The sequence below is a fragment of the Salvia hispanica genome, chromosome 4 (assembly GCF_029641045.1).
Source record: "Salvia hispanica isolate PSC_SH4W2 chromosome 4, Shi_PSC_v1, whole genome shotgun sequence".
Classification (NCBI taxonomy): Eukaryota; Viridiplantae; Streptophyta; class Magnoliopsida; order Lamiales; family Lamiaceae; genus Salvia; species Salvia hispanica.
In genome coordinates, this window is record NC_142695.1 from 50,540,912 (window position 1) to 50,564,160 (window position 23,249).

Sequence of the window (23,249 nt, forward strand, 5' to 3'; positions counted from 1 at the left end):
ACATTAAATATTTATTAATAAGTAATCTTCTATAAAATGTCAAAGGGAGGTGAGATTGAGAAGGTGGTGGTGATCCAAACATGTATAGATTTGAGTTGGAGTGAGATGAAATGGATGCTCAATGCTTTGCCCATAAATCCTGGAGATGAGATCATATTTCTTGGAGTTCTCCAACTCACTAATTCTTCTACTTCCTCTTTCCTTTCTGCTGCTAAACTTTGTGAGCCTCTCTCTATCTCTATACATATGTGTGTGTTTGAATTTGAAATAATGGTTACAACATCAAAAAGAACATATATCAGCATGATTTAGATGAGTAATATCATTATATAATCTAGAATGATGGTATACAATGTGTGTGATATTTCAGTGGGATACAAGGGCAAAGAGGATCCACATGTAAATGGTTCGATGAGAAAATTTATGGAGGACGAAAGACGAAAGAAGAAGGAAGAATACAGTCAAAACAGTGGGATCATCAAGCTGCAAGAGAAGCTTCAATCAGAGAAAAAGGTTTGTAATACATTTACCAAATATATAAACCTTGATAAGACCTTTTGTGATTGACTATACAGCACTTCACTTTGGCCTTTATTCCATCCAAACTTTTTATGAATGATATTGTAAAAGGCCAAGCTGTGTATATTGTTTTTCTAGGTGAAAGTGAAGGTGGAGGTAGCCGTTTGTACGTCTCGTAGGGTAGCTGCAGTTAGAGCTGTGAAAAGGTTGGGAGCCACTTGTATGATTCTAGACAGGTATTTACATTGCCTGATTAAGCTCTTACAATGGCATTGACAATGTTGGATGTAAGAGAATCGGTGTTGCCTTTGTAGGGAGATGAAGAAAGAGAAGCAATACTTCATGGATAGAGTGTCATGTGGGATCTCAACTATGAAGAGCAACAACACCATTGTTCAACTCCGAGGTCCCATCATTCGACATGTCTCATATGACGAGATGATACCTTCTTACTCGTGGGAACACATCTCTCCCACAAGTGATCAAACCCTTCACACTTCATCCATATATAGTACTACTATTAGTACTAATTCAACTTCTTGTTCCACATCAAAGGAAAACAGAACTCCCAAGAATGAAGCAAATGGATTAATATACAACCACCACAAGTTTGTTGCTGATCCGATCTGCTCCCATTGCAATAGCCAACGGCCTAGAACCGGGAGCCACATGGAGTTCAGCTATGAAGAGCTTGATGAGGCGACAGGCGGCTTCTCAGAGGAGAACTTCATATCGGAAGGCGGATTCGGGCTGGTTTTCAAAGGGAGGCTCAAGGACGGGCGGAAGGTGGCCGTGAAGAAACTCAAGGCCACAAGCCTTCAAGGGGAGAAAGAGTTCAAGAGTGAAGTTCACTTACTGAGCCAAGCAAAGCACCAGAATGTGGTGATGCTGTTGGGATCTTGCACGCAGGGAACTCACAGACTCCTCGTCTATGAGTTCATCTGCAACGGCTCCTTGGAGGACAACTTGTCGGGCGAATGCAAGCCTCTCAACTGGGAGCAGAGGATGAAGATCGCAAGGGGGGCCGCCAGGGGGCTGGCCTATCTGCACGAACGCAGCATTGTGCACCGGGACATGAGGCCGGGGAACATACTCATCACTCATGACTATGAAGCACTGGTCAGAACTAACTAACTAACTAACTAACTGAATAACTGAATAACTAACACTCTTTAGATGAGTTGTTGGTGTGTGCAGTTGGGGGATTTCGGGCTGGCGAAGGAGGATGATGGGACCGGGGCTAACTCGGGTGGGGTAGTGGGGACGCTTGGATATGTGGCGCCGGAATATGCGGAATCCGGCAAGATGTCAGACAAAACAGATGTGTACTCATTTGGGGTGGTGCTGTTGCAGCTTATCACTGGCCTCAGAACTACTGATGAGATTCCAGGTGGAAAGAGTCTAGTGGGATGGGTGAGTAATAACTTTTCTACTTGCTGTTTCTTTTGCTATATTGATTTGTGGGCGCGCCTGTGCTGTACACGAAGGTTTCGATTTTAACTTTTTCTTATATATTTCTTTTATATACATAATGGGAAAAAATAATAGTCTATGAAATGCTCTATAGAGCTCCTAAGTAGTGGATGTATGAGTACGTAGTGTAAAAGTGGATATGAAATCCATGAATAGTGCTTGTGAAGTGCTCATCATCGTAAATGCCCTTATGATACTATAATAAATACCACTATTTTTAATTTTGGATATATTTCAAATAATTCTCAGAGTAGGTCCACACCTTTTCCTGATTCATTCTCTTTATAAAAATTTCTTTTTGATCCATCCCTAGGCTTAATCAAAGGAAAGACTGAAATCCCTTGTGTTCAACTATTTCTTGAAATATCTCTTTTGATTTAAACTGCGTTGTAACTTGTACTCTTCTCACATTTCTCTCATGGACTGAATCAATAAAACGTATTTTTACTCAAAATGTCTTATTGAATTAATTTATTGTAAGATGACAGGCAAAGCCACTTTTGGAAGCAAAAAACTATCCAAAACTCATAGATTCAAGGATTTTGGAGTGCCATGATGTCCACCAGCTATTTTGGATGGTGCTTGCTGCTGACAGCTGTCTCAAACAAGATCCTCATCACAGGATCACTATGAAACAGGTTTGTATCATCTAATGTTTCTTCATTAAATTTCCAATTACACCATCAAATTAAATTTCCAATCTATATTATTATGCAGGTACTCAATTACTTGAACTGCAATAAAGAAGGCAACACCAACTTCATTATTGACTTATCTAATTGAGCTACAATGTGTATGAATCTGCATCTTAAATTCAATTAATAAATAAATGTAACAATTCGACTTAGAGTGAGATTTATTGTTTTATCAATTTGTTTTAGATTCTAAATTTATTTTAGATTTAGAGTTTAGTAAAAAATCTTAATTAAATTACAAAAAATTAATCCGCTCGCTATTCGATTTAAAATCACTGAATTATTTTTGCTTTGAGAGATTCTGTGTGTCACACTGAAACAGCCCCAACTCCCAAAAGCTCCTCCGCCCACATAATCCGCCGCCGCCGCCTCAATTAGCTATCGGTGCTTTCTCTATCTTCTCATTTCATCTCATCTCGCAAATTCCGCGACAACAATGCTCGCAAATTCCAATTCCGCCGCCGCCGCAAAGCCGCAGCTAGTTTCCCGCGCCCGATCCCTCTACGCCGCGCGCCGGCCATGGAGCCTGCTCCTCGACGTCTCCTCTCTCTCCCTCCCCTACAGCTACGCCGAGGCCACGTCTCGAATCCGCCACAATTTGAACTACTTCCGCGTCAATTACGCCCTAATCGCCCTAATCATCCTCTTCTGCGGCCTCGTCTACCACCCGCTCTCCATGATCGTCTTCCTCGTGGTGTTCATGGCCTGGCTGTGGCTCTACCTGTGCCGCGAGGATCCGGTGATCGCTCTAGGCAGAGTTGTGGATGATCGCGTGGTTCTGGTGGCGCTGGCGGTGGTGACTGTGGTGGCGCTGGCGTTGACTCACGTCGGATTCAATGTGCTCGTCGCGCTGATTGTGGCGCTGGTGGTGTGCGCCGCCCACGCTGCCTTGAGAGGCACGGAGGATTTGTTTTTGGACGAGAGCGACGCGGCGGAGGGCGGCCTGCTCTCGGTTGTGCGTTGAGCCCTAGATTTTGAGCCAATTTTATTGTTCTATGTAGTTTGTATACCTTGTTCTACTTCCATCCAATTCATATTCATATCTTTCTTCTTTTGCCTTTGCTACCAAACATTTCTACCAACATTCTTCAAGTAATTTGCTGGAATTTCAGTGTTGTATTCAAAGTTGAAGCTCATTTTCATGCTTTGGTGTTGTCATTGGCAAAGAGTGTTACCCATATCCTTGTTAAGAATCAAACACAGCCTATGCTGTGTTGAGCAGTGCAATTGATTGGTTGGCCATCAAGTCCGGCTTAATTGGTTGGGGGTTCGAGTAACCACAGTGACGGGATAAATGGATAGCCCGATGGCAAGACAGAGTAGTGTCTTTCTCGAATATTCAGTATCAGAATTCGATAAGAACAAAATATTAATACAGTATTCACCACAAGAACAAAATTGAGTGTGAAAATGCTACCAAGTAGTATTACAGAACAGACCGATAAATATTCTTCATCAAGATTCTTGCAGCTGCTGCTGTTGTGTTGCATGAAATTTTCTTCCAGCATCCACAGCTTCCCTGCAACACACAATGTCAACCAACCATTTTCCAGGCCACCTATTCTTGGATCCAAAAAATGCGACATAATGTTCATAAAAAGGTTAAGACCTGAAAGCAGTTACAAGCTCCATATTCTCAGGGTTGAGTGTGACACCATCATAGAAAGCATTGGCTGCGTCCTCAAATTTCTGCAATATTAAGCATAACAAATGTTACAAGACAGAAAACATAAATTTGCAATCAATGTGTTGACCATAGGAATGACACCTCACCTGCAGTAGACGAAGAGCGGCACCCTCTCGGTAGCAAGCCTTTGGCCAATCAGGCCTAAGAGCCTTACATGCTCTTGCATCAGCTAAAGCATGCTCGGCTTGTCCAAGACGAAGCCAACAGAGACTTCTATTGGAAAGTAAAGTGGCATCAGTTGGGTCAAAATCAATTGCCTGCAAATTCATATCAAGAGAATAAGCCAATCAGATACTAATATGAAGATTTTACACATTTACAACCCAAGAGCAAATCTATGATAATCCAACATATGATCCATGCACGCCTAGACTATATATTTAGGTGTGAAACCAGCATCTCATACTATGTTGATAAAACATTTAACATTTAGACTCATGAGGAGGATATTAATGATCAAGTGTTTTATACAGTAGTATAATATTATACACTCATCCTAGGTTAAGATGATCGGTTATAGCAACTTTGGTCATTTAAATACTAGCCCTATATTTAATTGGTGATTTATGACTTAGATATGTAGAATCAGTAGTACACCCTCGTGTCACATAGGTATGGATGGACGATAATAGAGATAACCTTGTAAGTTCCTCATCCTATTTTGTTATTGTCAAGCAAGACAACCTAATTGATGGAACACTGAATTATTCATTACATAGCAAACAAAATGAACCTGTGTGTAAGCATCAACTGCTGCCATATAGTCTTTCCTCTTGAAAGCATCATCAGCCCTTGCCTTAGCTTCAGCAGCTTTTTTCTTTGCTTCAGCTGACACCTGAGAATTTGAACCAATGAGTAAGTCAGTAAAGCTGACTTTGAATATCAGCTATTTAATAAGTATCCAGTGGCATATCCAACAACAGATCTCAACAGCTATGTCCAGTAAGTGTTATTTCACTGCCATCGACTCTCTCTCAGTAAGAGAGTCCAACATCTAATCTGCCAGTTAACTTATCCTATACTTGGTATGATAGTGATTTGCCCCTTGTAGTATTTTCCCACTGTCAGCGAGATGAAATCCTCGAAATCACATTGCTACCCAAGCTGAAGGGACAACAAAATAATGTTTCACCACCACCCCAGTCCAAGACCATGTTAATGAGTAATCATATACACTAACAGATGCAGGCTCGAGGCAAATGAATTCCAGAAAACGAACAAACTAATATACAGTGAAAGGGATTCTACTTTAGAAAATTTAAGTCAGAAATAAAACAAGAGGAAATATAATCTCACATAAAAAGATGTAGTGTTATCAAGAAATACCTCAGGCAAACTTATCTTGGGAGTTGCAGTATCCTTAAGTCCATTAGATCGTGCGGTGTTTTTATTCTGACCCTGCATTTGTTTAAATAGAAACCACATAAAGTCTAATAAGAAGAGACATGTAAAACAAGACAAAACCCCCCAATGCGGTAGGTTATAGCCTATAGGTTGAAGTAGATAATCTTTTTGCCAAACACCCAACGACAAAACAGAAAAAGTACATAAATGCTCCATCATAGGAATAAAAGAAGCTTATTTATCAAGAATAACTAGCACATAATTACCCATAACCTCAACTGTTAAGTTTTCCATGTGGCTTTGACAATAAAAAGTACAGGGATGATCACATCTTTAGATGTGGAAAAGGTAAATCATATGGAATGGCTACCTCCTCTTTCCCTGTTTCTTGTTGCATGTGTTTAAGAATTCCATCAATACTCCATTCTGGAATTGATTCAATTGGAGCTGTTACTGGAAGAAGAATTTCAACAGCTACCTTATTTCCTCTTGAAGCTGCTACCTGAACTGGTTTCAAACCATCCTGCAGCAAGACGAAGCTTAAAGACCAAAGGTTTCAATGAAAAGATGACTGTTTAGATTTGCCTTGATTTTTCTCCCAAATTCCCCAGTTACAAAGAACTTATACTAACTTGGCCATCCCATATTTCAGTAAAATGTTTTAAGATATTACATACATGTGAACTCATCTAGGCTGAAATTAGTTAGTATAAGTTCTTCTGATACTACTCCCTCCGTCCCGGCTAAGATGACACATCGCTTAGCCGTCACGGGATTTTAGGAGTTATTGGTTAAAGTGTTTAATTGGAGAGAGAGAAGGTGGGTGTAAGTATTAAAGTAGAGAGATGAAGAAAGATGGATATTTTAATAGGAGTGAGAAAAAGTGGTTGAGTGTGTTAATTGGAGAGAGAGAGTTACCAAAAAAGGAAGGGTGTCATCTTAGTTGGGACAAACTAAAAAGGAAAACGTGTCATCTTCTTAAGCGGGACGGAGGGAGTATTTTTTTGTAGTAGATGAGAAAACCAAGGCATGTAAATTTTGCTGTCTTTACCTCATCAATGGCATTAGGATCAGCTCCAGCTTGTAATAAGCAGTTTATGATCTCTGGGCTGCCAATATCAGCAGCAATGTGCAAAGGTGTCGCACCACCTGCAGTAAAGTTCACAGTTGCACCTGCCTGTATGATATAGCAAAGTATGAATTCTTAGATATGCTTACATCCTTGAAAATAGAAAATGCATGACCGCGTAGAAAAATAAGATGCAATAATGTTTCTTAAGTGACCAGAGCATGCAAACAAGAAATCAAGCTCTTATCAAATTCTGAAAGTGCACTTAAGAACTATATTTAGAACAAGTTCTAGACCCCATTGCACTTAAGTTCTAGAGTTAGTAGAATTTCGTTCAAAATTTGAATAATAAACTTAAAATTGTAGCATTTAATCTCAAATTTAGTTTTAGACTTCAAAAAGCACTGAATTATAAATTATTCTTTTTATATTATGGACTTGAATAAGCTAGGGTTAGCGTCAAATCAACTAGGCCAAAAAGAGCTCAAGAGCTAACATGCCAACAAAATTGAGGCAGAACCCTGTTATTTAAGGTTAGTCTCTCCCATCACCTATCTAACAACTATAGTAATAGAGAGGATAACATGCAAAGCAGTGTACTAACAAGATACAAGAGAAAGCACCAGCTAAATTATCACCTTACAACCATGGCAAAAAGTGCTCAAATGCAACGGGGACAAAAAAAATGAGGTTAACCATATAACTTTCTGGTTAGACAGGTTAGTTAGCCCATGGGGCCATCACCCATTAACAACTTATCAATAGAGGGACGATAGCACGCAAAGCAGTATATATCCTAACAGTAGAGACCAGTTAATTGTTTACCTTAATTAATAACTCCAAACATGCCAACGAACCAGCTGCAACAGCTGATAATAAAGGAGTAATATCATCTTCAGTCTTAGCATCTGGCTGCAACAAAAGCAGATAAAATCGTTAAAGATTGGGAGAGGAATTGGGTAAGGGTACACATAGTACAAATCGTAATACAATCAGGAACTTTTTATTAGGGTACCTATCCCCCCTCACCCCCTAAAGATTGTTTGGGCACATTTGAGTGAAATTACAATTCAATGATGCAGTTAAAACCACATTCTAGTATTTCAACATCATCTTCCTAATGCAGTTTAGGCAGCCATCAGTATGCTAAATCAAGATCAATGATTTCAAAACCCTATGTAGTCACATGATCTGGTGTTGGATAGACGGAAATCCTAACTTCAAATGACACAAGGGCATATGCACACAAAACCCCAACTGACACCACAGGGAAATAAAAAATGTTGGTTCTAATTCTATTGTTCAAATTTTAAAATATAACTATAACTGGATAGTTTCTATTAATGGTAATTAACCAAGCTAAACCATACTTCCTCCGTCCCCTAAAAATATAAACTTTCTATTTAAGGAAATTTCTTTTTCTCTAATATGATGAGACGCATTTTCCACTAACACACTTTTCGTTCTATCTCTCTCTTATTTTCCCAATTTTGCATTAATACCCTTGCCATTTCAAAAGTTCCTATTTTTAGGAGACGGAGGGACTATTATTCTACAAGTGTGGAATTAACACTGCATAAGCTGATACATCCAATTAAAATCTAACAGCCCATACCTTCCAAAAAACATCTCAGATGATACAGAGGCGGCACTTTCTGTAGGCCTTAAAAGAAGAATATGTATCTTTGTGTTTACCTTTTCTACTCCACAGGATACAAAGTATATTAAATTCTTTAATTAATCTTTATCAAACATATCTAGTTATATCACGAATTATCCACCTCTCAGCCAGTAGACCTTGTAGATATTTTATGACAAAACGCCGTCCAAATGATCTTAAAATGTGTGCCTTAAGTGCAGAAACATTTCAAAGATGGATAATTAAATTAAACTTTTCAACGTAGTAAAGCAATCAACTTACGTTGGCCTTATGTTCTAGTAGTAATTTGACAGAGTCTTGCTGGCCATGACCGGCAGCCCATATTAGCGGAGTACCAGCATCACTTTGAGAATCAACACTCACATCCTTGGAGAGTAAAAACTTTAGAAGCTCAACATCTCCTGCAAGCAAAGTTCAAATTCATTCAATTGTTGAGATTTCTTAACAAGAACAACTGAAAGATAATACAAAGAACAGAACAAGTCCCAAAAAATTCTTTAGAGAAAATGCTCCTGGTTCAATTCAGAACACACTTAAATATAGTTTGTTTTGATATACACGAGCAAATCATTGCTAACTGATAACAGGAAAAACTACAAATTTTTCCTCTCTACATAGAAACAAACGGCAGTGATCAACTTATAACAGTGGATCCCTGGGCTGAAATAGATGTCGCACCAAAATTCGAATATCTGGTCCTTGAGTTAACTAGCTAGAATTAATGCAGTTTCCCATAGCTAAAAAGCCTAAGCTTTCTTCTTATGATGGGAATATTAACCAAAATAGGCCGATTATGCTACAAAATAGTCAATATGACAGCAATACTATATTTTTCCAGTCCTCAACTAAATGCAGCAGAAATTGATCATTAGACTGCACTAATGGGGATTAATTACTTACCAAGGCAGGTGCTAAAAGATAAAAACTCATCTTTGATTAAGCACAAATAGTAGTCCCCAATAAATGAACTAATCACATACAGCCAAACCTTCAAAACCGCTACGAGGCTATGTTAAATGAATTAACCATATTGCAAAGTACTACTCTATGAGATCAGCGGTCTCCATAGCCGGGCCTCAAGTCACACAAATCAAGTCCAACTCTTTGTTTGTCATTCCTAAGACAGCAAAGGAGTAAATAGAATTCAACTTTGCTTCCTAAACGGATGAGAGTATACCTGTTCCAGCAGAATGATGCAGAGCAGTGGTCCCTAAAGCACTTGGTATGGAAGGATCAGCACCATGATCTACGAGGTACTTGGCGAGGGCAGTATGCCCTTGCCGCGCAGCATGCGTTAGAGGAGTATCTCCTGAATACCAATACCACAAATCAGGAAGATGTAATTATCTAACCGCACAGCCTCAATCAACTGATAACACATGAACACTAATTTACCATCCTCATCCTGCGTATTGACATCCATCTTCAACTCTTCCAGCAGATATTTGCAAACCTCAGCCTGACCTTCCCTGGCAGCAAAATGCAGAGCCCCTCTCTGATTGGCATCCTTAACATCCGCTACCGTTTGCGCTAGCCCCTTCCCACCATCGAGCTGCTTCGCCAATTCTATCAACAGAAACAAATTAAGCTATAGCTGAAGCGTCCAATTAAAAAAAAAACGAGGCTGCTTACTTTTGAGGAGGTCTAAATTTCCAGTCTGCGCGGCATTGAGGAAGTGTTGAACTTTTTCCCTCACTGTAATCAAAGCATATGAATTTAGTGATTCGGAACAAGGATTGAGAATTCGGTTGGTTACAAAAGAGAAAGTTGTGGAAAAAACCTGCTAGAGCATGAGAAGCATCGGGCGCCATAAATTGATCTCTGGTTTTGGAAAGAGAATTGGAGAAGAAAGATGAAGAAGATTTGAGAGTATGAGCAAAAGCCAAATAGTGTTTGAATGAATGCAGGGGACTTTGCAGCAGGTTTTGGATTCCAGAAAATTCTCGCTTATTGAAATTTGAACCCATAACCTACTATTTTTTACGGCCCAGCCCAAATTTGAGACATTTTAGCTATCCCATTTCCTCAAATCAAATTTAATTAAATAAAATAAAAATTATATAATTTAAATTAATATCCCTTTTGATCATTCGCTCCCTATTAGATTTTTACAAAAAAGAAATACAAATATAAACCAAAAAAATTTAATTTTAAATATTACTACTACTATTAGTAGTATCAATATTCGCTCTCCATTAGACTTTTTAGCTATCCCATTCCCGTCTCTCCCTGCGACATGGCCACCTCCTTTTTGCACCGAACATGCGGCCTGCACTGTGGTCACCCTGCCTCTATACACGCTACGAGCCACGAACCCTCCCTTCCTCGTTGCACGTCTCCCAATATTGCATTGTACACGGACACGACTTAACACCATCTAAGATGAAAAATACGCGGCATGCATATGGAATTTAACACGAGATGTTTAGATAAACAAGCTTATGTGCAACAAAATTTCACTTTATACTACTACTATACTATCAATAATGTAACAAAAATATCCGGTCTATAGCTCAATTTCTAGCATTGTAGTTTCCATGTGGCTGGCGACATGGACATGTGAAAACATGCCTCAGTTTTATCGATGAGTACGTAACCCAAAATCAATTGGTCTGAGAATATAATGAAAAATCAAGAATTATGGTCGAAAAAATAATCGTTTCTTTGGCAAACTTGAAATAATCAAGGCTTACAAATAAGTTTTCTAATTATAACAATTTTATCACTGTTACGTGAGCTCGAACATGATAATACAAACACTAGCATATAATTATAGGACGATTATTTGCAGCATATAAGAATTATATTAGCCATTAGGCCTACATTGCTATCGTAATTCCTAAATCACAATATTAGCAACGCTGCCCTTTTTCCGTCACCCTTCCATACGTCCCGGCGTGCTTCCACATTTCCGAGAACGAGTAATCATCCACGCTTGCGATTAGACTTACTATCTCGAATCTCTACCATTTGTGGCGATCGGATGGCGAGGCTCAAATTCTGAACCTATGGCCAAGCCGATTAAGCTAGGTAGATTAAATGAGTTCTCTCTCCGTCTAGATTTAGATTGTGTTTCTAGCTAGATAGTCTAATCCATGCCACAGCCTCTAATTGGGGACTGCATCACTGAACATGCTACCGCCTGCGCCCAATGCCGCAGCTTCGTCTTCACTTGTTGAGGATCATCGCCTGATTATAATAATTAAACACTCAATTCTCTCAATCAATTTCAAATCTCATGATGAAATTAAACTAGAAACGACGCCGTACCTTTGTTCAAAATTTTCCATGAATCGGAATCCTTCTCGAGAGAGCACGATCGGGGACTCAATGTCGCCGGTGGCGCGGGGGCGGGGCTAGGCAGGGGGCTGGCGAGGGGGCTGGTGAGGAACTGGCGGTTGACGGCGAAGTAGAGATCGAGGGCGGGGATGGTGGTGCACAATCGCTGCCCTTCCTCGGCGTTGAAGCCGAACCCTAGCTCGATGCATCCCTTGAGCTCGTTCAGATCCTCGTCCGTCAGATCCTCCTCGCTCCTCCACCGCTCCTGCTGCTGGACCTGGCGGCGGCGGCGCTCCCACGCGATGTTGCGCGGCGCCTCGCGCATCGAAAGCTGCTTCGTCAGCGTGCGCCACAGCGGCGGCGCGTCCTCGCCCTCGGAGACGTACGACGGAGACGACGACGATGCGGATGACAGAGGAGGCTCGGGTGTTGCCTGGTAATCGAATGGATTTTGCGGATCTCCCATTCGAAATGTAGGTATGAGAATTAGGAAAGGAAACACCAAATCGATCGATCAGCTGTGCTAGTGTGGTGGTGGTGGCGGCGGCGACCGTGGCGGGAGGTGGGGTGGGGAACCGCCTCGGGCCGCCGTAGAGGTGGTGGTTCTAGCTCTGTGTTTATGCGAAGAAGAATTGAAGGATTCTTCTTTGTTAAGGTGTGATTGTCGATTTTGATGGATGAAGATCGGAAGAAGAAGGTTTGAAGAGAGGAGACGAGAGAAGGAGGCCTTTGATCTGTTTCTGCGCTCAACCCGTCCTTTCTAACTGCCATCTTCCTTTGCATTATTGTTTCATAGAAAATTACGCCAAAATCATCTTTCAAAAATTATATGACAAATAATAAATCATGTTCATTTTTGTGCATACAAATGCGATTTTGAATTAGCACGTAGTAGTACATATAAAGGCTACATATTTGCAATGTTTAGATTAAATACTCCCTCCGTCCACGAATAATAGTCCCGTTTTCCATTTTGGTCCATCCACGAATAAGAGCCCCGATTCATAATTATCATAAATGGTAAAGAGACCCCACATTCCACTAACTCATTCCACTCACATATCATTTAAAACTAATATATACAAGTGAGACCTCTATTCTACTAACTTTCTTCCATCCACTTTTCTTAAAACTCGCGCTATTTAGAAATGAGATTCTTAATTGTGGACGGAGGGAGTATTAGATACTATGATTTTTGAGTTTTCATTTAACACTATCTTTTGATTTTGTTGCAACGTTGCACAACATATAATTATTTTTTGTAAACATGTCACCCAAGAAATATAATACAGTATCTGCTTGAGTGAAAAGTTCGGTAATGAATATGAGTCACATTTGAGTTTGGCGCAAATAAAGGAAACTGAGTAGAAAATTAATATTGCAATGTGAGTCTTATTTTTATATATTAGTTTTATACTGATAGATAGTGAGTAGAAATGGTTAGTGAAATGTGTAATTTATTTATCATTTAAATATTTAATATACTAAAAGTGAATTGAGACTGTTATTAGCAGAGTAGTATAACTGAGTCTCCTAGATGGAAGAAGTATTTGCTTAACTATTGGCCACCCAAGAAGTATATAATAGTCTTCTTAAATGACGTACGGTCAAAATATTATATAGAATTGATTATGATTTAGTATATAATTCCATATGCCAAATAAAAGTTTGAATATAGATCCTTAGAACTTCTCAAACATTGCCATTATAAAGTCAAGAGATGAAGAGTAAAAACCCCATGCAAATTTAGTGAATTAATCTTTGGCATGTTCAAATACATTGTGTTTGTATCAACAGTACAAAACCTCTTAAGACATGTACTATCAGTATGAACATTTAGACAAGCCACATGGATAGATCAACCATGTTAAAAGTGTGAATGAAACTAGGAAAGAAAAGTGAAAAAAAATGATCATATGTTTTGTTGATCTTCATCTTCCTGCTCTTGTGTATCACTCTTAACAGCCGTGCTATTATCACTTGATCTTCGTCCCCCATCGCGCTCCTTCCCTTTGGCGTGCTCGTTCGCTCTGACTTCCCCACAACATCCTTTCCCTGCATCACCGCAGCTCCTCCTCCTCCTCGACAGCTTTGGTGATTTAGGCCGTGTCAGTGGCAGCTGCACGACACTAGTTTCAACTATCAAAGAGAGACACCGAAAAAAAGGAATTTGCGAGATTTGCCAAAGTGTTTGTTTGAAACCTTTTTTAGCTCAACCTTAGGGGGAGGCCCTTGACGATAGAAGCTAGGAACTGGATTTGCTTTGTACACCATGGTCTTCCTCAGCTCCTTTATAGCTGCTTCTTCTTCTTCCTAGAGAAATATGAATGATTGATTTTTTTTTGTGGTGTTTCATACTATTTGGAAGTATGTATACTACACGACATACCTTTTTTCTAGCTTTGGCTTCGAGTTTCTCTTTCTCCAACGCCTTGTGCCTTTCATCCAGCTTCGCGTAGTACTAAACTTGGCAGGCAATGGAGATTTCAACAACATACATATCACAAAATATTGTATCGAAAGAAAAAGTTACCTCTTTGCGTTTCTCTAAACGTTCTCCACAGATGAATTTTGGAGCAACGGGAACTGTGGGTTGGAACGTATTAGCCAGCTCTGATGCTGAGGAAGCGTCCTCTTCATCTGTAACTTCTTCATCCTGCGGCTTTTCTGACATTGTACAAGTGTTTGGCTGCAACGATCAAGAACGATCATCAGAAATGCAGTTCTAAGGCTTATGTTACACAAACAAGATCAAACATACAAGATCAGATTTGAAGAGGTCAGTAACTAACCGGAGATTGCTGATCATCAGCACCCGAATCATCGGTCTGATCAGTGCTTACTGTTTTCTCCCCTGTCTCATCAAATTCATTAGTGTTTCTCTTTATGCCTCCTTGCTTATGAGACTCAACCTTTTCAGGTAAAGATTCAACACCGGGTTTCGCTTCAAGCTGTAAGCCACCTGCAACGATATTCGTCCATGAATACAAGTCAGACTAAATAGCCATTCTCAATAATTCACTATTTTGTTTTGTCCATACATGATAAAACTAGTGTGATTGAGAGTCAATTAACAGAAAAAAGGTCTCTCATTATTCTTAAACTGAATTAGGGAGGGTGTCAAAATATTTCATAGACAAACAGCAAATGTATACAATCAGTTATCATAATTTGTTTTCAAGCATTTAGGTGTGATTCAAAGCTAAAACACCATTTTTTCAAATTATAGAATATGAACCTATAAATCACAATATAAAAACCATAAATATCTTGTAAGTTGTATATATTCAAAAAAGAAAAGTCGTGCATTTTTATTAGGGCTAATAAGTATGAAATAGAAATGCAGCAGAAAGGGGAAATCCACAAGGGCAAAATACATACCTATATTCATGAAGAAAGATAGATGGAGAAAAAAATATACCAACAAATAAAATGAAGATCGAACAGAACAAACACAATTGCAAATACATACATGCGTTTCAGAAATAGAAAGGCTGTCATTATTGAAAGAAAAAAAAAGCTTCAACAATTGTGATTTAAAGTTCTTACAAAAATTATGGTCGGAAAGATCTACAAGAAATGGCACCACCACCTTCAACAAACTAACGTGAGCTCAATTCTGTTTTTGTTTAACTAATTTTTTTAATTTTTTTTTAGTTGATGTTTTGTTTTCTGGATGGCCCGTTTATGACGGGTTGATGCTGATTTACTTATGGCTCATCGCTTTTTTATACTGAAAACATTTTTTCATTCACAAATAAAAGTCCTTCAAAAATAAAAATATTAATACAAGACACGATCAAGAATATATTGAGCCAATGAGGAAACAAGCTTACAAATCACATTTTTATCGAGTCGGATTAGATTAGATTTGATGAAGAGATGCATGTTTAAACGGGAATTGGACCAACAATTATGGTTTTAGAATTGTAATTGTCTCCACTGACTGAATTAGAATTACAATAGTAACTTTTGAATTTTACGTGTTTGGTTTGGTACCAAGGTTTTGGAACGCAAATTTAGACCAAAATAAGAAATTTAAAATTAGGAAACAAGGAAAGTCTGGAAAAACTAATTTGAAAAATGAAAATAAGGACAAATTGGTATAAGGGCATGCCAAAATGACCAAAAACAATTGCCGTTTTGGAACCAATACTAGAATTTTCGGTTACCGATTCAAAACTGGAACAAAAAATTTACTTGTTGAACCGATTACGTTCAGTTTTCCTTTAACTCATGTCGAGCTATTCTAAGATTAAATTGACTGTTCATGAAATAGAAGCAATCCTAGATGTGATCATGTGGAATAGCATAGTCAAATTATATAAAAAAAAATGAGATTAATTAAACAAAATACCTTGGGTGGGATAGGATTAGACGGATCAAGTATAACCAAAATCAATAGTTTTAAACAAAGCCCAAACCCAAAAGTAACTTGGACATAATAACATAATGAGAACTAAGTAGTAGGAAGTCCCAAAAATCAGGTACAACTAGAGATGCCCAATTTTCGAAACTCTCATGTAGCAACCTGAAGGGTACGTGCTATAGGATTTTGAAATCCAATTGAGTTAAATTAACGTCACATGTCTAATTAAAAATAATAGTAATATGTTTATATAAAAAAGATAATTAATGAAAACAATAATTATAGCATTTCATAAAATTCTTTTCTTATTTTTCACATATGATCACAAAATTATTAAAAACCATTTCCTAAAATAACTCAAAATTTTATACTATTTCAAATAATTTTTTCAACAGAAAATTTATTGTATTAAATCAGATAATTTAAAAAAAATTCTAACAAAATCCTCAGAAATTTGAATGTATATTAGCAAGTTGTTTTTTGTTTACATAATCCCATCAAACCTTTGATAATATTGCGATGATTGTAGATGATATGACGATGATATTCCGATGATAATTTTTTGGTGATATTGTGATATGTTGATGATATTTTGTTGTTGCGTTGATGATATTGTGACACATAATCGATAATGTTGTGATTCTATGCAGATGAAATTGTATTATTGTGTTGATGACACTGTTACATACAATAAATTGTATGTATACGATGTTGTATTAATGGTATTGTGTTACGTCATTTCATATGGTAGATGATAGTGTTTTTGTTTTGATAATATTATGTTATTGTGTTAATGATATTATCAATATGCAAAAATATTACACTATATATTATCCAAATATTCAATTTGCACTAAAATATTTTAATAACATGTTATACGATTCCAGATACAAAGTCTAATACATTTCGAAAATAATCCAGCTGGAGCTAGTGACATAACAATGTGAAACCTCCTTGAGCCTATAAATATTGGCATCGACTTCGGAAATAAAACACACACGCCACATTCTCAATCTCATTCTTAAAGCTCCATGGGTGTTTGCATCATACAAATTCATCACTCAGAAACGATCCGTTGCCCCATTCTAAAGTGAAAAGCGTAGAAACATTTTTCACAAGCGTGAAGTGACCGAGGTGCTAGCCGAAGCCCTTGTCCATTGATTCTAGTGCCCACTCCAAGGTCGCATGTTCAGCATGATCAACGATGAAGAAGGCGATCCTCTTGCCATAAACTTGACCAATTTTTCATTATTTGTTGGTAAATCAAGAAATGCCAAAGAAGTTTCTCGAGATATCAAGTCTGCCCTGGACATCAATGACGTTTCAACAATGATGTGTCTAGCCATCACCGCTCACAATAACCTTGAGAAGGTGAAAAGGAAGCAAAAGATGTGAGCGATGATTGCCAACCACATCAATGTTTGAAACTTCATTGACGTACGGGATTGACTTAATAACTCAAGAAACTTCTTTGGCATTTCTCGATATACCGAGTTTCTGCTCTTCGCTCAAACGCCTTCTTCATCATGATTCATGCACCGCATGTCAATGATGGGTTGATCGTCAACAATTTCTTCTAGGAATTATCTGGTCTTTATATTGAACACTCGGCCTTAGAAAGGGTGTTAGAATCAATAGACGAGAGCTTCGACCAGCAGCTCGGTCGCATCACGCTGGTGAAAGACAATGTTGTATCCATCTCGGTTGGGGCAACGTATCCGGTTAGTTATAAAAAGCGAGATAGTGCCCTCGGCAAACTCATGGAGGCAGTCGGGGTCATGATAATGGGCGACAAAAATGTCGTCAAATATATCAGCAACATTGACACGGTGGATCGCCTTTTTAAACTACTCATTCCGTCTATAAAAAGTACTAGTATTTTTATATTTTTATTTATGTCCATCAAAATTAGTCTCCTACTGAATCGGAACCAGAAAAGTAGCATATGAATTCTACATGTTTGGCCCAAAGTTTGTGATTTTTAAAAACCACTTTTAAAGTTAAATGAAAAATATACTGGAATTGACCCAAAGTTTATGGTTTTTAATACTAATATAGTAATATCCATATTCTTTCTTTTTTAAAGTATATGATCACAAAATTATTAGAAATCAATTTCTCTCTGCTAAAATAATTCATAAGTTTAAACTTCACATAATTTTTTTAAGGGAAATTGGTCTCTAAAATCATGAACTTTACCTAAAATTTGGTATTTCCCATAAACTTTGAAATTGGTATATAATATCACGAACTTTGCATTTTGTTTGGTATTTCCCAAACTCACTCAAATAAGATGTTTTCATCAAAATCTTATTTAACGTAGGCAACCGTGATATGTTTTATAATATTTTGAACCACTTTTTAAGTTCATAACATGTAGGATAAAAAGTTACGTTGAAAATCACGTTGATTTAATTGTGTGAAGTATGATGAAAAAGCCTCGTAAGTTAGTCAAATATAGTAATAGATATCCGTGGGAAATACCAAACAAAATGCAAAGTTCGTGATATTATATACCAATTTCAAAGTTCATGGGAAATATCAAATTTTAGACAAAGTTCATGATTTTAGAGACCAATTTCCCTTTTCTTAACTAAAATTATTTTTTATAAAAAAATTTAAAAGAAAATTATTTTGCTCGGTACAATTTTGAAAATTAGAATGAAAAATTAGTGGAATATGAGTCTTATTTTATAGTATATTATATTTATAATAAATTGTGTGTGAAAAAAGTTAGAAATAAATGTTAAGGACATATAATAGCATATAGACAAAAAAATTGATACATTTATTGGACGGATTAAGTATATACTATAGATCCCCTACCATCATGTATTTCTGTGTTGGACGGATTAAGTATATACTATAGATCCCCTACCATCATGTATTTCTGTGTTTGCCCCCTGTACGATGATATTGTAATTTTATGCAGATGAAATTGTATTATTACGTTGATGCTATTATTACTTAATTAGAGGAAAAAATATGTCATATATTTAGAATTAGTTAGATAAATATAATGCTCATAATCAAATAGGAGTAGTAATACAGCTGCATTTGCCTTTTTATATAATGACTCTTTTACTTGACGTGTGTGAACTCATTGTGATTAATTACTTGCATTTTCAATTTCATTTTGTTCACACTTTTTTTATTCCACTTCAAATCGACTGTTTTAATATGTAAATAACCGATTTTTTTTTTCTGAAAATATTTTGTAGGTTTTACTAGTTTCTTTTTATATTATTTTTCTAGTTACATGTTTTTAGTGGGTGCTGAATAGAACCTTTCAAATTAATATATGCAATATAAATGTTTTGAATATACAGGCACTACAGTAAAAAAATCGTTAAGAACATGTTTGAATATATTGCAGGAATGATTTTTATACTTTTTAAATAGATGAACATTGATCATTTCATGTGTATATTCAAACATCTATATCGCATAGAGTGGTGCTAAATGGCCACATTATGGCTGGACATAATCAGATTTTTAATGTTCATTTCAATCAAATTTAATGCACTTAGAAAGTATCAAAATTTTCAGGACTATTCTACCCTCTGCCTTAATTCATCAACAAATATTTTCCTTAGGTTTCTATAAGAGATATACGCATACTTTCTTTTCATTTTTTCTCAGAATTTTATAAGAATTTACAATATTAAGTAAGTATACTATATTATAATATTATAATTAAAATTTTAAATTTTTTACTGTACATGCTATAGTGTAGTGTCCTGTTTTACACTAATAAATTAAATAATAATACTAATAAATTGTAATATAAGTATTAGTGATATAAAGTAAAATACAGAGTTAACATTTGAAGTTAATGATAATTTAAAAAATAATGTTACGACAATGTAATAAAGTCTAAATAATGACAATATTAAAAGATCAATTAGTAATAATAGTATTCTACTCTTATCCTACTCTATCATCTACTTTAATCTCTCTTATTATTACTTCGTCCCAATTAAGTGAGTCATAGTATTCTTTTTTGGGACGTTCCAACAAAGTTGAGTCATTTTGGTTTTTGACAAAACATAAACCATTTAATCACTCTTATCCTACTCTATCATCTACTTTAATCTCTCTTATCGTTGTTTAGGATTGAGTTGTGAGATTATTTTAATTGAAAGAGGGTGACTCTGACTAATTATCAAATAATTATTCATCTATGATTGTAGGGGTGGGGAAACGGTTCTAGGTTCTCGGTTAACCGAGAATCGAACCTTATTTTTTCGGTTCTCGGTTAACCGAAAATTGAAAAATAAGGTTAAGGTTTGGTTTCGGTTAGTAGGTTTTCGATTTAGGCGGTTCTCGGTTCTAACCGAGAACCGAAGGGTTAGAACCGAAGAACCGTGATTAGTGGATTGATTGTTAATTTTAACTATATTCATTTTAATTTATCAGTTATCACAAACTTCATTGCAAACTAATTTTCACGGCAAACTAATTTTTGGTGAGTGATTGCAAACTCAGAAATGAGATAATGACCGTAAATAGTCCCAAAGTTTGTTATCCCCATTTCAAAGATTGATTAATTGCAAACAACTTCGTTCTCCCCATTTCAAAAGTTACTGGTCCACCTAGTCACTAAGATAATATGATCATGAATAGTCTAAACGACCATTACCTCACACAAGCAGCTCCCAGCGAAGGTGGTAAGCTTATGTTGAATCTGTCCTCCTTCATTCACTCAGGATGAAGACCCAACAACAACAGGCTCCATTATTTTTTTTTAATTTTTACAGAATGTATTTCAATTGATTTCGGTTCCTTCGGTGGTTTCGAAGACCCTGTCGGTTATAACCAATCGGTTCCTCAAGGAACCGAACCGACAAAGGGTTCGGTTTCGGTTCTAGATTTCGGAAAAAATGGGAGTCGGTTAACCGATTAATCGGTTCGGTTAGAACCGAACCGACCGAATCCCCACCCCTATATGATTGAGTTGTGGGATTCAATCTCATGAACCAAATGCAATGTATATTTAATTCCGAAATATAATTTTAAAAACCGAATAACCCCATAAAATACGTTTTAGTCATAGTATTGTTTTTTGAGGTGACTTAATATATATAAGAATGTTGAAACGGAATAATAAAATACTAAGGTGTTTCCAATTAAAAGTATGATCATTAATATATTTGATTGAAAATGAATATTTACTTACTTTTTACTAGTATTTTTTAATTTATTATTTTTATTTTGATGGGAAAATTAATACTCTATTTTTAATCTCATAAGTTTGTAATTTAGTTCATTTTAAATTTCATTCAATTGATATTCATTTCAATTAAATAACTTTCAGTTTATATATTGTATATGTATTTATGTTTTTATTGTTTTATCTATATGTACTTTTATTTAGTACTCCCTCCGTTTTATAGTAATAGGGGTGTTTTTCCATTTTCGTCTGTTCCATAGTAATAGAGTCATTTCCCTTTTTAGTAAAAGTCAACACATTTTTCCACACCTACTTTACTCTCTCTTATTTTTTTCTATCTTCATCTCTCCACCTTTTTCATTTTCCACTTTATTCTCTCTTTACTTAACTCACCTAACACAATTTTTCTTAATCTCCGTGCCGAAAAGTTTTGCCTCCATAGTAACGAAGGGAGTATTTATTATGTGAAATCAGTTTTGAAGTTACATTATTAATAATCTTAATATTAAAATTTAAACGTTTGTGTTTAGTATTAATTATAATAATTTAATTATTGGTGTGTACTTTATCTTTAAGTTATACATCGTGTTTAGAATCAATACTAAATCATAAATTGTTCAATTCAATTGAATAAAAAATAAAACCTCTAAATATTAATTAAGATCCAATATATGAATTGAATTTTTTTTAATTCAGTTGATTAATAACTTTAAAATATAATAATTTAAACATGTTATACTTATACGGTTATAGCCTTATATCGCAAATAATAATTAGTACTCCGTACTTCATATATTAATTTACAAAACTATAAGTATAACATATTACATTTATAATATTGAATAATATTAGAATATAAAAGTATAATAATACTCCCTCCGTCCTGGCTAAGATGACATATTGTTTAGCCGGCATGAGATTTTAGGAGTTATTGGTTAAAGTATTTAATTGAAGAGAGAGAATGTGAGTGTAAGTATTAAAGTAGAGAGATAAAGAAAGATGGATATTTTAATAGGAGTGAGAAAAAGTGGTTTAGTGTATTAATTGGAGAGAGAAAGTTACTAAAAAAGGAAATGTGTCATCTTAGTTGGAACAAACAAAAAAGGAAAACGTGTCATCTTAAGCGGGACGGAGGGTGTATTATATTTTATAAATTAATAATTTAAAGGTGTGTTATAATCTAATGATAATAGTAATAATTAATGCTGCTAACATCACTATTATTATTAACATCATTACTATTATCAATCGCTTAAATTATATCCGAATCTATATATCATCATTAATTCAAACTATATAAATTATCGTTCTTAGAGTCAAACTAATCTCCTTTGCATAGAGAATTTGGTCCGAATTATTAGTTTTATATTGAAGAAATATAAAGTTTTAAAGGGAAAGGGCCATTAAGTAAAATACTTATGCACTAACAATTAGGCTTAATTTTTCTAATATTTTAATAGTGTTTAGTACCATTATATCCATGTGTGGGTGGCCATAATGTGGTTGCATAGCATTACTCTATCGCATATACTACTTAATTCGAAAAGTTCGATCCAGCATCCATTAATTATAAACATGTAATTAGAAAAATGTAAATTAAAGAAAGTAGTGAAACCTACAAAATATTTTCAGAAAAACACTCGGCTATTCACATATCAAAACTGAAAGTTTGTCTATTCCAAGCTGTGCGAAGGAAGAAAAACTTGCAGAAATTGGAAATGAAAAGTTGGTCAAACAAGTGACCACATCCAGTGGTTAAAGATCAAGAGCTGGGTGATTCATTGTCGACATTCAAGTTTCAGTTACATCTTTTGGTATCTTAGTCTTTTAGCATTCTAGTTTATCCATTGTTTTCTTAGTCTAGACTCTTCTTAGACCTCTATATAAGTTGGTTTTCTTGGTATTGTATCACATCATTTCAAGCGTGAAATATTCAAGCAATTCGATTCCTTCATCATGTGCAACACTATTCTGTTCACAT

At 36.1% G+C, this 23,249-nt stretch overlaps 5 protein-coding genes across 6 annotated transcripts; 2 read left to right on the plus strand and 3 right to left on the minus strand.

Annotated features, from left to right (window-relative positions):
* Window positions 1–6: 6 nt before the first annotated feature.
* Window positions 7–2,945, plus strand: LOC125194280 (putative serine/threonine-protein kinase PBL24). Its single transcript, XM_048092416.2, has 7 exons — window positions 7–220; window positions 371–513; window positions 658–755; window positions 834–1,638; window positions 1,717–1,932; window positions 2,481–2,630; window positions 2,710–2,945. The coding sequence occupies exons 1-7, from the start codon at window positions 37–39 to the stop codon at window positions 2,773–2,775; spliced, it is 1,662 nt and encodes a 553-aa protein (XP_047948373.1). The 5' UTR covers window positions 7–36; the 3' UTR covers window positions 2,776–2,945.
* A 32-nt stretch (window positions 2,946–2,977) lies between these two features.
* LOC125194281 (PRA1 family protein E-like) lies at window positions 2,978–3,739 on the plus strand. Its single transcript, XM_048092419.2, has one exon. It carries the CDS (start codon window positions 3,124–3,126, stop codon window positions 3,649–3,651), a length of 528 nt encoding a protein of 175 aa, XP_047948376.1. The 5' UTR covers window positions 2,978–3,123; the 3' UTR covers window positions 3,652–3,739.
* Window positions 3,740–4,014: 275 nt separating this feature from the next.
* TPR10 (ankyrin repeat family protein) lies at window positions 4,015–10,378 on the minus strand. Its single transcript, XM_048092420.2, has 13 exons — window positions 10,228–10,378; window positions 10,080–10,142; window positions 9,843–10,013; window positions 9,625–9,756; window positions 8,709–8,848; window positions 7,613–7,699; window positions 6,770–6,895; window positions 6,089–6,241; window positions 5,701–5,772; window positions 5,108–5,209; window positions 4,461–4,631; window positions 4,297–4,376; window positions 4,015–4,206 (listed from the first exon to the last, which is right to left on the minus strand). Exons 1-13 carry the CDS (start codon window positions 10,256–10,258, stop codon window positions 4,143–4,145), a joined length of 1,392 nt encoding a protein of 463 aa, XP_047948377.2. The 5' UTR covers window positions 10,259–10,378; the 3' UTR covers window positions 4,015–4,142.
* Window positions 10,379–11,071: 693 nt separating this feature from the next.
* LOC148929376 (uncharacterized) lies at window positions 11,072–12,432 on the minus strand. Its single transcript, XM_089069518.1, has 2 exons — window positions 11,718–12,432; window positions 11,072–11,636 (listed from the first exon to the last, which is right to left on the minus strand). The coding sequence occupies exons 1-2, from the start codon at window positions 12,190–12,192 to the stop codon at window positions 11,536–11,538; spliced, it is 576 nt and encodes a 191-aa protein (XP_088925644.1). The 5' UTR covers window positions 12,193–12,432; the 3' UTR covers window positions 11,072–11,535.
* Window positions 12,433–13,468: 1,036 nt separating this feature from the next.
* LOC125192462 (protein WVD2-like 2) lies at window positions 13,469–15,400 on the minus strand. Of its 2 annotated transcripts, none has more exons than XM_048090041.2 (6): window positions 15,276–15,400; window positions 14,519–14,688; window positions 14,260–14,415; window positions 14,116–14,187; window positions 13,944–14,039; window positions 13,469–13,845 (listed from the first exon to the last, which is right to left on the minus strand). In XM_048090041.2, exons 3-6 carry the CDS (start codon window positions 14,398–14,400, stop codon window positions 13,639–13,641), a joined length of 516 nt encoding a protein of 171 aa, XP_047945998.1. In that variant the 5' UTR covers window positions 14,401–14,415; window positions 14,519–14,688; window positions 15,276–15,400; the 3' UTR covers window positions 13,469–13,638. The 2 variants fall into 2 exon arrangements, with proteins under 2 accessions (XP_047945998.1, XP_047945996.1); XM_048090039.2 differs by having other exon boundaries at window positions 13,929–14,039.
* Between the last annotated feature and the right edge of the window lie 7,849 nt (window positions 15,401–23,249).

Excerpts from the sequence above, each read along its gene's own strand:
- LOC125192462 (XM_048090039.2), bottom strand. The coding sequence starts at position 14,400 with ATGTCAGAAAAGCCGCAGGATGAAGAAGTTACAGATGAAGAGGACGCT. Across the intron at positions 14,188-14,259 it reads GTTTAGAGAAACGCAAAGAG|TACTACGCGAAGCTGGATGA; the intron begins GTAACTTTTTCT and ends TGCCAAGTTTAG. Across the intron at positions 13,846-13,928 it reads CTAAGGTTGAGCTAAAAAAG|CTGCCACTGACACGGCCTAA; the intron begins GTTTCAAACAAA and ends AGTGTCGTGCAG.
- LOC125194280 (XM_048092416.2), top strand. The coding sequence starts at position 37 with ATGTCAAAGGGAGGTGAGATTGAGAAGGTGGTGGTGATCCAAACATGT. Across the intron at positions 221-370 it reads CCTTTCTGCTGCTAAACTTT|TGGGATACAAGGGCAAAGAG; the intron begins GTGAGCCTCTCT and ends GTGATATTTCAG. Across the intron at positions 756-833 it reads ACTTGTATGATTCTAGACAG|GGAGATGAAGAAAGAGAAGC; the intron begins GTATTTACATTG and ends TTGCCTTTGTAG.
- LOC148929376 (XM_089069518.1), bottom strand. The coding sequence starts at position 12,192 with ATGGGAGATCCGCAAAATCCATTCGATTACCAGGCAACACCCGAGCCT. Across the intron at positions 11,637-11,717 it reads ATGGAAAATTTTGAACAAAG|GCGATGATCCTCAACAAGTG; the intron begins GTACGGCGTCGT and ends TATTATAATCAG.
- TPR10 (XM_048092420.2), bottom strand. The coding sequence starts at position 10,258 with ATGGCGCCCGATGCTTCTCATGCTCTAGCAG. Across the intron at positions 6,896-7,612 it reads GTTTGGAGTTATTAATTAAG|GCAGGTGCAACTGTGAACTT; the intron begins GTAAACAATTAA and ends TATATCATACAG. Across the intron at positions 4,377-4,460 it reads CCGCTCTTCGTCTACTGCAG|AAATTTGAGGACGCAGCCAA; the intron begins GTGAGGTGTCAT and ends TTAATATTGCAG.
- LOC125194281 (XM_048092419.2), top strand. The coding sequence starts at position 3,124 with ATGCTCGCAAATTCCAATTCCGCCGCCGCCGCAAAGCCGCAGCTAGTT.